At 39.9% G+C, this 11,462-nt stretch overlaps 1 protein-coding gene across 1 annotated transcript in view; it reads left to right on the plus strand.

Annotated features, from left to right (window-relative positions):
* The window catches only part of MBOAT1 (membrane bound O-acyltransferase domain containing 1), a 79,814-nt gene extending 69,081 nt beyond the window's left edge, over positions 1-10,733 (plus strand). The window contains exons 10-13 of the mRNA XM_054020568.1: positions 3,229-3,293; positions 4,800-4,932; positions 6,389-6,540; positions 8,579-10,733. Coding sequence (XP_053876543.1) covers positions 3,229-3,293; positions 4,800-4,932; positions 6,389-6,540; positions 8,579-8,714 — 486 coding nt within the window. The 3' untranslated portion in view covers positions 8,715-10,733. The remainder of the gene's footprint in view (positions 1-3,228; positions 3,294-4,799; positions 4,933-6,388; positions 6,541-8,578) is intronic.
* Positions 10,734-11,462: the final 729 nt, after the last annotated feature.

Below are 11,462 nucleotides of genomic sequence, written 5' to 3' on the forward strand. Positions count from 1 at the left end.
GTGAAGTCTTTTAGGCACAATGAAAGAGTAAGTATGTGTGGAAGGCATCAAAGATTTGAGGTAACTTCATCATTGATCCTTTCTATGGTCTGCCCAAAGAATGCCCTCTCAGGGCTCGGGCTGTAGCCAGAACATCTCTCTCAGCAGGAGCCCACATCCATCTCCCTTCTGACCAGTGATTTTAGGCTAGCAGCCCCCTTGCAGTCACTGTGATTCTCTCCAGCAGGTCTGACCAAAAGTCCAGCCTCCTCACTTGCTTTCTCTCCAAGGGATATGGCCAGGGATTATATGTTGCAGATGGAGCCTTCACAGCAGAGTACATTTATTTAGGGATGAAAACATAAATAGGTCTAATGCATACTAAGTGTACCCAGGAGGAGTCTGGAAGATCAGAATCCTTCCAATCCTTCAGCAGGGCAGGGTCCCCTTTGGACAAAAGGCTCATGTCTGTTTGTTGAATCAAAAACAAAGCTCTTCTGTCAGGATAAACTCAGCCTTTTACATCAAAGGGCCTTTCTGTGTCTCCTTGCCTCTGGCACCTGTCTGAACCAGTATATGCAAACTACCCCAAGGGGTGGTATTTCTCTGGAGCTGTTTATAGTCCCACGAATTGCAGTAATTATGGCCCAGTGGTTTAGTTTCTGGAGGAACTTTTGTAACCTTCCTGCATGGAGTGGAGTAGACTCTCTAGCTCACAATGATCCATATAACCTTCACGAAGTTAATACAGTAGTCCCCAAAAGATACTGCATGTGACTGCAATATCTGTAACAGAAGGTGTCAAGGCTGCTTCCCCACTCTGAACTTTAGGGTACAAATGTGGGGGCCTGCATGAAACTTCTAAGCTTAACTACCAGCTTAGATCTGGTCCACTGCCACCACTCCCAAAGTGCTAATTCCCTTCCCTGGGTAGCCTTGAGAGACTCTTCACCAATTCCCTGGTGAATACAGATCCAAACCCCTTGGATCTTAAAACAAGGAGAAATTAACCATCCCTCCTCCTTTCTCCCACCAACTCCTGGTGGATCAAGATCCAACCCCCTTGGATCTAAAAACAAGGAAAAATTAATCAGGTTCTTAAAAAGAAGGCTTTTAATTAAAGAAAAAGGTAAAAATCATCTCTGTAAAATCAGGATGGGAAATAACTTTACAGAGTAATCAAACTTAAAGAGCCCAGAGGACCCCCCTCTAGCCTTAGGTTCAAAGTTACAGCAAACAGAGGTAAACACCCTAGTAAAAAGGTACATTTACAAGTTGAGAAAACAAAGATAAAAACTAACACGTCTTGCCTGGCTGTTTATTTACAAGTTTGAAATATGAGAGACTTGTTCAGAAAGATTTGGAGAGCCTGGATTGATGTCTGGTCCCTCCTAATCCCAAGAGCGAACAACCCCAAACCAAAGAGCACAAACAAAAGCCTTCCCCCCACCAAGATTTGAAAGTATCATGTCCCCTTATTGGTCCTTTGGGTCAGGTGTCCGCCAGGTTACCTGACCTTCTTAACCCTTTACAGGTAAAAGGATTTTGGAGTCTCTGGCCAGGAGGGATTTTATAGTATTGTACACAGGAGGGCTGTTACTCTTCCCTTTATAGTTATGACAGAAGGTTTGAGGAGAACCCTGCCAGAGAGCATTCCATTTTGACAACCAGCTTGACTGGCTGCTCTCTTGGAAACACAGAGGGGAAAAAAATCAATGCTTGCCAAGTAAAAAAGGACAACATTGATAGAAACAAGGAAATATAGCTCCTTTCTCTAACTGATACTATAATGCAATTAAGTTGTGTTTCTCAATTAGGGTTATTTTAATGTAACCCATAAAACACTAATGAAGATTGTTCTAACCTCCAGTATTTTGGACTGAGGATCAAAAGCACTCAAGTACTCCTTTTTAGCCCCTCTCCTGCCCTACTCCAGTTCACACTTCCCTTGGCTCTCTTAGAAGACCTTGTGAGCTTTGGAAGAGCCCTTTGACCTTCTACTGGCTTTAGTACAACTGCTGCTGGAATACTGTGTCCATTTCTGGTACCCACAATTCAAGCAGGATGTTGATAAATTGGAGAGGGTTCAAAGAAGAGCCACAAGAATGATTAAAGGTTTAAAAAACATACCTTCCAGGGATAGACTTAAAGAGCTCAATCTATTTAGCATAACAAAGTGAAGGTTAAGGGGTGACTTCATTACAGTCTATAAGTATCTACATGGGGAACAAATATTTAACAATGGGCTCTTCAGTCTAGAAGAGAAAGGTATAACATGCTCCATGGCTGGAAATTGAAGCTAGACAAACTGAGGCTGAAAATAAGGCATACATTTTTATGGTGAGGGTACTTAACCATTGGAACAATTTACCAGGGGCATGGTAGATTCTCCATCACTGACAATTTTTAAATCAAGACTGGATGTTTTTCTAAAAGTATGGAGTCCAGCTCCTCAGAAGCTTCTTGTCTCAGATAGCAAGCAGAGGTCAAGTGGAGCCAGGGCATGTGCAGAGGTGGAACTGAGCAGGGCTAGAGGATCTGCTACTGGAGGGAACCCTGTGGTCCTCCAACCATGAGAGTGGCACACGGCTTACTGAGTCAACAGGTTGAAGTAGTCACTGTAGAGTGGTTATGTAACTGCTCTGTGGGCTTGCCTCCCCTTTCCCCATTGGTATCTCCCTACGGCCCAGCTCAGTTTCTCAAGCTGCACTCTGGGCTGAAGATTTGGCCCTAAGTTCATGTACTAAAAATACTTTCCATTGTTTCTTGAAAACAAGTTCATTTACCTGTCCCCCTGCCCCCAATAATGCATTTCTATTAGAAACCTTTTGTTTTCATAGCACTCTAGCTATTTCCAGCCCACCTAATGGACTGCAAGGTTTAAAGATTAAAAAGCAGTTGTTTGTAAGTTGAAGGGTTGGGGGTGGCATGAATATCTGAAATTAGAAAACCTTTTTTGGCTTTTTCCATAATTAGAAAGATAGCCAAACACTTTTATTTTGTTTTATAATAAAAAGTGAGATTTTAAAAGTGAGTGGCAAGTGTCAGCCATGGGTAAATTCTTATGGCTGAGTTATAAACCCCAAAACATGTTTATAATGGAAATGTTGACACAGCCTTGACTGTAGCTAGCTACTACTCCTAGCATACTGCATGTAAACCTCCTCAGTTTAAAATCCAGGTAGAGACTGGTATTGTCCTGTACATTTCAAAGCCAGTGTGAGATGTTAACTTTCTTCTCTCTCTTAGACTGCAACAAGTTTCAAAATGTACATTGAAAACTGGAACATTCAGACGGCTGCCTGGCTAAAGCGGTAAGAACAGTAAAACAGTCAATTGTTGGTGAGACCCAGTTACTTTTAGGTGGTAATGTTGGCTAGTAATTCTAACTGGTGAATCTGATAAATACACAACAGCCTCTCGGTCACTTTCATTTCTCCCTGTGTCTATAAGAACTTGTGTGCTACTATGTTTTTGGTGCTCTGAAGTTTTTATTGCTACATTTTTGGAATGACCGCATTTACTCATGAGCAGCGAAGCCATGAGTGAGCTATACAGGTCTTCCTAAATAACATTTTTATAGCACCTCTCACTGTCCATATTTTCTTTGTTACCCATCTGTATTATTTTGCTAGGAGTTTATCATATTTTCTCTCTCTCTCCCTTGCACTTGAAATCGATTAATTACTATTGGAGATGGGCCTGAATTGGGTCCAAACTCCTTCTCCAATTGGAACTTTGGGAAATCTTGGTCCTGATTCAAACTTTAGTAGCCTCAATATAATCTATTGCAGAGGCACTGGTTACCACATACTTCAGGTGCCAATTTAGGTCTGTCTTTATAATATGCCAACTTGAGATGCAGAAAGTAAATTTTGTCCAACACTAGGGAATTTGATTTCAGACTGTCATCACTATGATTCACTGTAAATAATAATATTAATCCAAATTTTGTAGCTCAGTCCTGTCTCTGGATACTGTGAAAACAATGCCTTTGGTATGTGAAAAGTCCGGTTCAAGTCGATTGATGTGACCGCCAAAATACAAGAGTTTATATAATGTTTGTCCTAACTGTATTTTGTGTAAAAATATAGATCTGAAAAATCTGTTTCTATTGTTCTTCATGAGTGAAGTAAACATAATGTTTTTGAGAAAATAAACTACCATGATCTTTTCTTAGGACCATTGCATTTTGAGTTAAAACTCAGATGTTGTAAGATTCTTAGGGTCCTGTTGCTGTGTTTCTGAATACGCACACGGAACCATTCACCTACATCTTCCTTAGCTGCTAGTGTAAATCAGCATAGGTCCATTGATTTACACTAGCTAAGGAACTGGCAGTCTGTGATGTAAAGTACGGGCAGTGGCTGTATAGTATTCTGCCTAAAGAATATTGAAATAGAAAAGGAAGTGTGGGTATGTCGCTTTCATCCTCCCACCCACTCTTGAATATCCGTCAAGTTTCTCAGGATAAATACAGAGTTCCAGATGGGAAAATGCTGGTATGGTAAATGAGAACCCGCCTTATGCCAAATTATATATAGAGAGAGCATAAATAATATGGCATACGGTAGGTTCTCATTTACCATGCCTATATATATAGGTTTAAATTCCATGATAATTAATTAAGTCACGAGAGAATGCCTTACTCATGCAAGTAATTCAATTGACCCTCACGTAAATGAAGGTTTGCAGGACTGGGCCCCTGATACATAAAGGTGATCAGAATGGGATCTTTAAGATTCAAGGAGATCTGCAGTGCAATGAATATTTGTTACTGGTTCAATCTGCTGTTTTCTGTTTGTTTCATTTCTTCCCAGTGTTTGCTATGACAGGGCTCCATGGTACCCCACAGCCTTAACATTTATCCTGTCAGCCCTGTGGCATGGTGTCTATCCTGGATATTACTTTACATTCGTTACCGGAATCCTTATGACATTAGCATCCAGAGCAGTACGTAGCCTTTATTTTTTTCTTCAGAGACTTATATTAGATTACTGTAAAGCTTTCAGTGCTAGGTGTTTATGTACCCTTTGACATACTGAACCATTTTCATCCCTGGCATAACGCCGTTGACTGTACACGAGGGGATGAATCCACGTAATACCTTTTTCCTTTGAGATGATCCTCACTGAAACGTTGATCTGCACTGCAATAATTGTAGGTGCTTCCTATAATTACAACCAGCCATTGCTCTTAATTGATTCAGCATAGCAGATACTGTGACGCTGGACTTGGCTACAGTCATAGAGGGAGAGGTGAGGGGCTGTGCAAAATACTAGTGGTCCGTCATACATGTTGCACATAGGTTCATTTGTCTCATAATTGACCTGGTCAGGTAGAAAGAGCCTCCATCTCATCTGTGTATTGTGATAATTCTGTGTAAAGTACAGACCTCATAGATTGGATTGAGCCAACAGTTGGTTTCAGGCTGTATAGGCATGTCTTTGTAGACCACACCAGTTTCTACAGAATATGTACTTTCATTTTTAACAAAAGAAAAGCTTCTGCCCATTATGGTTGCAAAAAAAGAATTCTGAATGGGACCCCAGTGCATCTAAATCTGCAGATAGATCATACAAAATAGTATGTCTGAGAACTTTGAACTGGCTTCATTCTTTGCAGCAGAGTGTTAACTTTGGATCCTAATGATGACAATTTAATTTCCCAGCATTAGTAACTATATCCGTGCTGGTCATTCTAGTGGAAACATCCGCTGTGAAGAGATTGGCGAGCACCATCGCTTTTACCCATAGTCTGACCTTGGGTATATATCCATATCAGTTTGACAAGTGAACAAAGCTGGCAATCAATAATAGTTACCATAATACTGTACCACAATAATATTTTGCATTTAATTTGCCCCTTCCCTATGAGGATGCATTCCACAGATTAAAACAAATAATCCACCCCCCAAAACATCAAAAAAAGAAACCCAGCCCTCCAAATAAACCAACATGTGTAGAAATCCAAAATGCTTGCAGACATAATCAGCTGCTAGAGAGTGTAACTCCTCTCTCTGTTGTACATTTTATAAGCAGTGGCCTGATTCATCCGAAAAGAACAAAATTGCCCATAGATGCCCATACGAGAGAAAGCCTACTCCCCTGGTTATAGAACACAGGAGATCTGGGATGTATTCCCAGTTCTATCATTGACCTGCTGTGGGACCTTGGGCATGTCATTTGGCATTTGCGTGCCTCCATTTCCTCTCCCACTTTTATTCTGGCCTGTCTATCCAAACCGTAAACTCTTTGGAGCATAAGTATGTGATATGTTGAGGCCTCTGGGTATCACTGTAATACAAATAATAATGGATGAGGAGTTTAATAGATGTGAAGTGAGTCTGCATGTGTTTACTAAGAAATTTTGGTGTTTTTTTTTTAATCCCCTTCTCCCTGATTTGTAGATAAGGAACAATTACAGACGTTACTTCCTCTCTTCAAAGCCACTCAAGGTGATCTATGACATTGTCACGTGGTTTGTCACTCAACTGGCTGTCTGCTATACTGTTGCACCTTTTGTTATGCTGGCTGTTGAGCCCACGATTAAGTTATACAAGTAAGTTTCCCCCTTTTAACTCTTAAACTTGTATACCTTAGACCTGTAACCATTGGCTTTGTTTAATAAGCCAACCTGTGATGGAAGCTGATTAGAATTTTGCCATCATTTGGAGGGAATCCAAGCAGGTTATTTAATAACATGAGTAGTGATTTCATCTGTATAACTCGATGAATTCATTTAACCATGCTAGAATAATTTTCCTTTTCTTTCTCAGTTTAGTTTAGTGGGTTTTTTTATTCTTATTTGACCTGACTTTCCATGTGTCTGTTGCTGCCCTGTTCAAAGCCTCCCAGTGCCAATTATTAACAAGACCAGAGGATGGGGTGGGTAAGAATGAAATTAATCTTATATTTGGGAAATGTCTAGGTGAGAAAACAACTAACTTCCAGTTGTAAAATGCTCATGAGAAGGGATTCTGAATTGATCAGCAGGAGATAAAGAAGATACACAGCTGATTCATTGTGTATTAAAATCATTTTTTGCTTTGCACTCTTATTTTATGTGCAGTTACTTCTGTATTTTAAAAATGAGGTAAAGGGAGATGAAGATTATATATAGTGAAGCATAAAATGGGTTGAAAAAGACTTGACTAAATTACTTCACTTTTCTTCCATTTTTTGGTAAAACCTTGTCAAACACAGAATAACAGTTTTTGGCTGAAAAAAGAGACATTCCATTACTTTGTCATAAAAGACTGAAAACTGTTAGTCAAAAGAGCAGCTGTGCGTGAGCCTGTTTGAGGGATTTTGAATGCTGTCCTTTTAAAAAAAAAATTAAAATGTTTAACTAAGTTTTCTCCTTACATAAACACAACTATTAAAATGCCAACACCAATCTGAAGCTTGTATCAGTGTTGGCAAGATTCATTCCCGGCTACCATTTTAATATCTCATTGTTCTGTTTTTAGCAACGGCAACAAATAAAAAAAGATAAGGGCTATCTCAGTGTAAAAATATTGAATGTGACAAACTCATGGACACTTATGAATTTGCTCAAAGGGCAAAATTTTGCCCTTTTTGCCACCAAAGGTCATTTGAGGTAACAAAATACCAACGTCTTAACCTAAGTTCCATTAATAAATACTTGTAAAGAGATTGCTGTTTCTATGCCAATACCTGTGAAGGAAAAACTGTGGACATGTCTGGGGGTTCAGGCACCTTACAGGGATTTTAGAACTATGAGGGACTATTTTAGAACTATGCTCCATAGCAGGGGCAGGATATGCCTAAGTGGTCAGGTGCTGGACCCATGCACAGCTCCCTGACCTTCCTCAACCCATACTCTATGGGCCCACCAAAACAGGTGTCCCATTTTCCATTTTAACTAACTGCTCATCCTGAACACTATCAGTTATAGAAATAAATATATGGAAGATGTTTTATTTAACATTGTGCCATTCTCTCTCTAATTATGATGTCTTTTATTATGATTATTATATTTTATTAATGATCAGCAAACCTAAAAAATGTTCAGAGTTTTAACTCATTTCAGATAAGCAACCAAAAGTTTGGCTGGAAGCTCTTCTGTCCTTCAGTTGCTGGTGCCATTTTTTCAGGCACAAGCTGTGCTTGCTCAAAAAGGAGGCTTTCTGAAAATGTATCCCTGTATATTCTTTAACAGTGGGAGACTGGCTGAGAAGGCCATGTGTGGGTTTCTCAAACCATAATCATGGGTAGTTCACCTCTGAGTCCATTTCACCTGAATTGTCAAAGTTTGGGGCTAGGGATTTGGAAAAGGGTTCTGGGTTTGACCCCTTGTCTAGTAACAATATATGGGAAAATACTGGCCCTGTTGAAATCAATGCAAAACTTCCATTGACTTCAGTGGGTTTGGATGTCGCCATAGTATAAAGTAACATACTGCTGTAAAATCCAAAGGCATAAAAGCCTGTCATATATAAGACTCTATCAGGTGCTCTGTTTTATGTCTAAACCTCTTGAATCTGATGGAGCTGGTTGTAGTGCTGAACTAATACAATTTTCAGCATTCATATGTTACTAACAAGCATGTTATCTCTTTCTCTTTTCGTTTCTAGGTCAGTGTACTTTCACATGCACATTCTGAGCCTCCTGCTGCTGCTGGTCCTACCAATCAAACCTCGAGACCACACCCCGAGGCAGCTTCAGAATCAAGTCACACACAACTCTGTTAAAAACAAGAAAGAAAAATGATACCTCAAAGAAAAACCACTGATATTGGGAAGTGAAGTGTCGTACCAAAAACAAAAGGGAGAAAATAAAAAGACAATGGGATTGTTATTGCTTAATTTAAAATGCTTTGGAAAGGACAGACTGGAGCTTGGTTGACTGTATTCCAGATGACCCAGTAACAAAGATTTACAGGCTTGAGGAGCAGTGCTTTTGATTTTATAAATATAGGGACTATTTTTATATATTTAATTTTTTCACATGTACAGATGTTTTTGGTCTTTTACAGAAATGTACATTTGATAAACACAAATTTTGAGATTAAGAAAATAATCATTAAAAAAAAAAATTAGCAAGAGTCAAATCAGCAGCTTAGCAGACTGGTGCTCTAGGCTGCGGAATCTTTGGCTTCCTATCCTGGCTATGGCCAGAGGGGTTCTGGGGTGTAGAGCCACAGAATCTTGGCTCCTGAGATTGTTGGCATTGACTCCAGCAGGAGGAGGAGGGCCACAGCGCAGGGTGCAAGTGCTTCCCATGTGGTTGTGAAGCAGGGACCTGCTGCCTGAGTTCAGCAGCTTGGAGACTCCTAATCGCTGTCAGTGACACCTGCTGGTGTGAGGGCAAATTAGTCACTTGGAAACCATTCACGTAGATTTCTGTGAACATCAGCCACTGGATTGGCCAAACTAAAATATTATGTGTGTATATATATATATATATATAAAAGGAAAAATCAGAATATCCTATGATATGCAGATTAAAACTTCTCTAGCTGAGGCTACGTCTACACTACAAGTGCTCCAGTGGCCCAGCTACAGCACTGCAGCTAACCCTCTACAGCGACTGAAGGGGTTTTTCCATTGCTGTGGGGAATGCAGCCCCTTGAGAGGCAGTAGCTAGGTTGACAGAAGAATTCTGCTGTCAACATAGTGGTGTCTACACCAGGGCTTAAGTCATTTTAACTACATCTCTCAAAGGTGTGGATTTTTCCCACCCTTGAGTGACATAGTTAGGTTGACCTAAGTTTTAGGTTTAGACCAGGCCTGAGAGACAAAGATAATTGGGATGTGGCTGATGTTCAGCACTACCCTGCAGCTTTGGAGTGATATGTTTTGACGTGATACTTTTATGATCAATATAATGTAGCAATAGGGAAACCTTGCAGATTTAGTGCTTTAAAACTGTCAGTCATAGATCAAAAGCTGGAGGAAGGGTTGGGAATAGATCAACTTGTTCCTCATAATATTATGTATTGGCAAATAGGAATTTTGTTCACACAAGGATAACAATCCATTAAAAATAAAATTAAAAGAGTACTATACAAGAGAAGGGTTGTGATATGATTAAGGGACTGAGAATCAGCAGCTCTGCTTCTGACTCACTGCGTGATCTTGGGAAAGTCACTTAACCTTTCTATGTTTCAGTTTCCTCATCTGTAAAATGGGGATAATAATACTTACCTACCTCGCAGGAGTGTTGTGAGGTTACATTAATGTTTACACAGCGCTTTGAGAGAACAGGATGAAAAGTGCTATGTAAGTTTAAAAACTAAATATAGTCAGAGAGGACCTCTTAAAGGAACACATGAAAACGTGCACCAAATAATTCTGTATATATCTTTAAATGTTTTCTAAGTTGGTTTTCTCAGAATCATTTAGAAATGAAGCAGTTCCCTTACATACCATTGATTTTCCTCATCTGTCTGAAGTGTAAGTGAACAAAGAGTCTACCACATTTATTTTATTTTAATTTTTGTATCAGAACAAATTCAAATTCTGCAGAATCCTTACTATGGGGAGAAAAATGTAAGAAATCAAAACTGAAGGATGTAAACAGTTTCACTTTATTTTTCTTGACGGACTGATTTTGCTTTTTTCCCCTGCACCAACCTCCTTCCCTCCCTCTTCCCCCCCCCCCGCCCCCCGAATCCCCAACAGCCTTTTAGTATAATGTCTATTTCATGGGAAAGTTTATTTGGTGATTTCTTTTGGAGAAGAGATGGATTACTAAGATTGGTCTGAATAAACAAACTGTTTTTTGTCAGTGTGTGGCCTTATTAATGGGAGGGAAGTATGAAAATCTGGGGAGAATGAGCCTGTGTCTCATGAAGCAAGGTGAAAGATCATTATACATATGGCAGGAACTAATCACATCTCTCAGTCTCGCATTTTACAAACACAGTGTGGTTCAGATGCTGCTGCTATTGAAATCCATGCTAAAAACTCCTATTTATTTCAATGAGAGCAGGATTCATCCCTAAATGGGTTTATTTTTTGTCATTTTTTTTGTTTTGTTGTTCAGTCTTTTTATTTACATCTTTTTATTTAAGAACTTGCTGTGACATTTCTGTGGTGTGGTGAATCTATTCCTACATAACCAGATCAAACCCCTACTCAGCCCATACAGGAACTAGGACGTTCTCCTTGGCATTCTTCTGTCAGAGAGGGGGTGACATTTGTGGAAATAAGAAAGGTCCTAGCTCAAAAACCAGCCGATAAGCAGGAAGACAAGGTGAATCCTTACAGAGGCCCTGTGTCCCTGCGTGGTTTCTGGATACCCATCAGATCCTCACCTTCCTGCTTCTTGGCTGTATGACTCCAAATTTGCTGTACTGACAGGGCTGCTGCAGCTGGCCCCACCAGTGTTCCCTCTAATTTTTTCCACCCATATGCGGAATTAATTTTGTTATGTGCACATATAGAGGTGATGTGCATATTGGTGCACATAACAAAATTCACATGGCGGGGTTCGGAGTGTGGGAGGGGGCTCAGG

The sequence above is a fragment of the Malaclemys terrapin genome, chromosome 2 (assembly GCF_027887155.1).
Source record: "Malaclemys terrapin pileata isolate rMalTer1 chromosome 2, rMalTer1.hap1, whole genome shotgun sequence".
Classification (NCBI taxonomy): domain Eukaryota; kingdom Metazoa; phylum Chordata; order Testudines; family Emydidae; genus Malaclemys; species Malaclemys terrapin.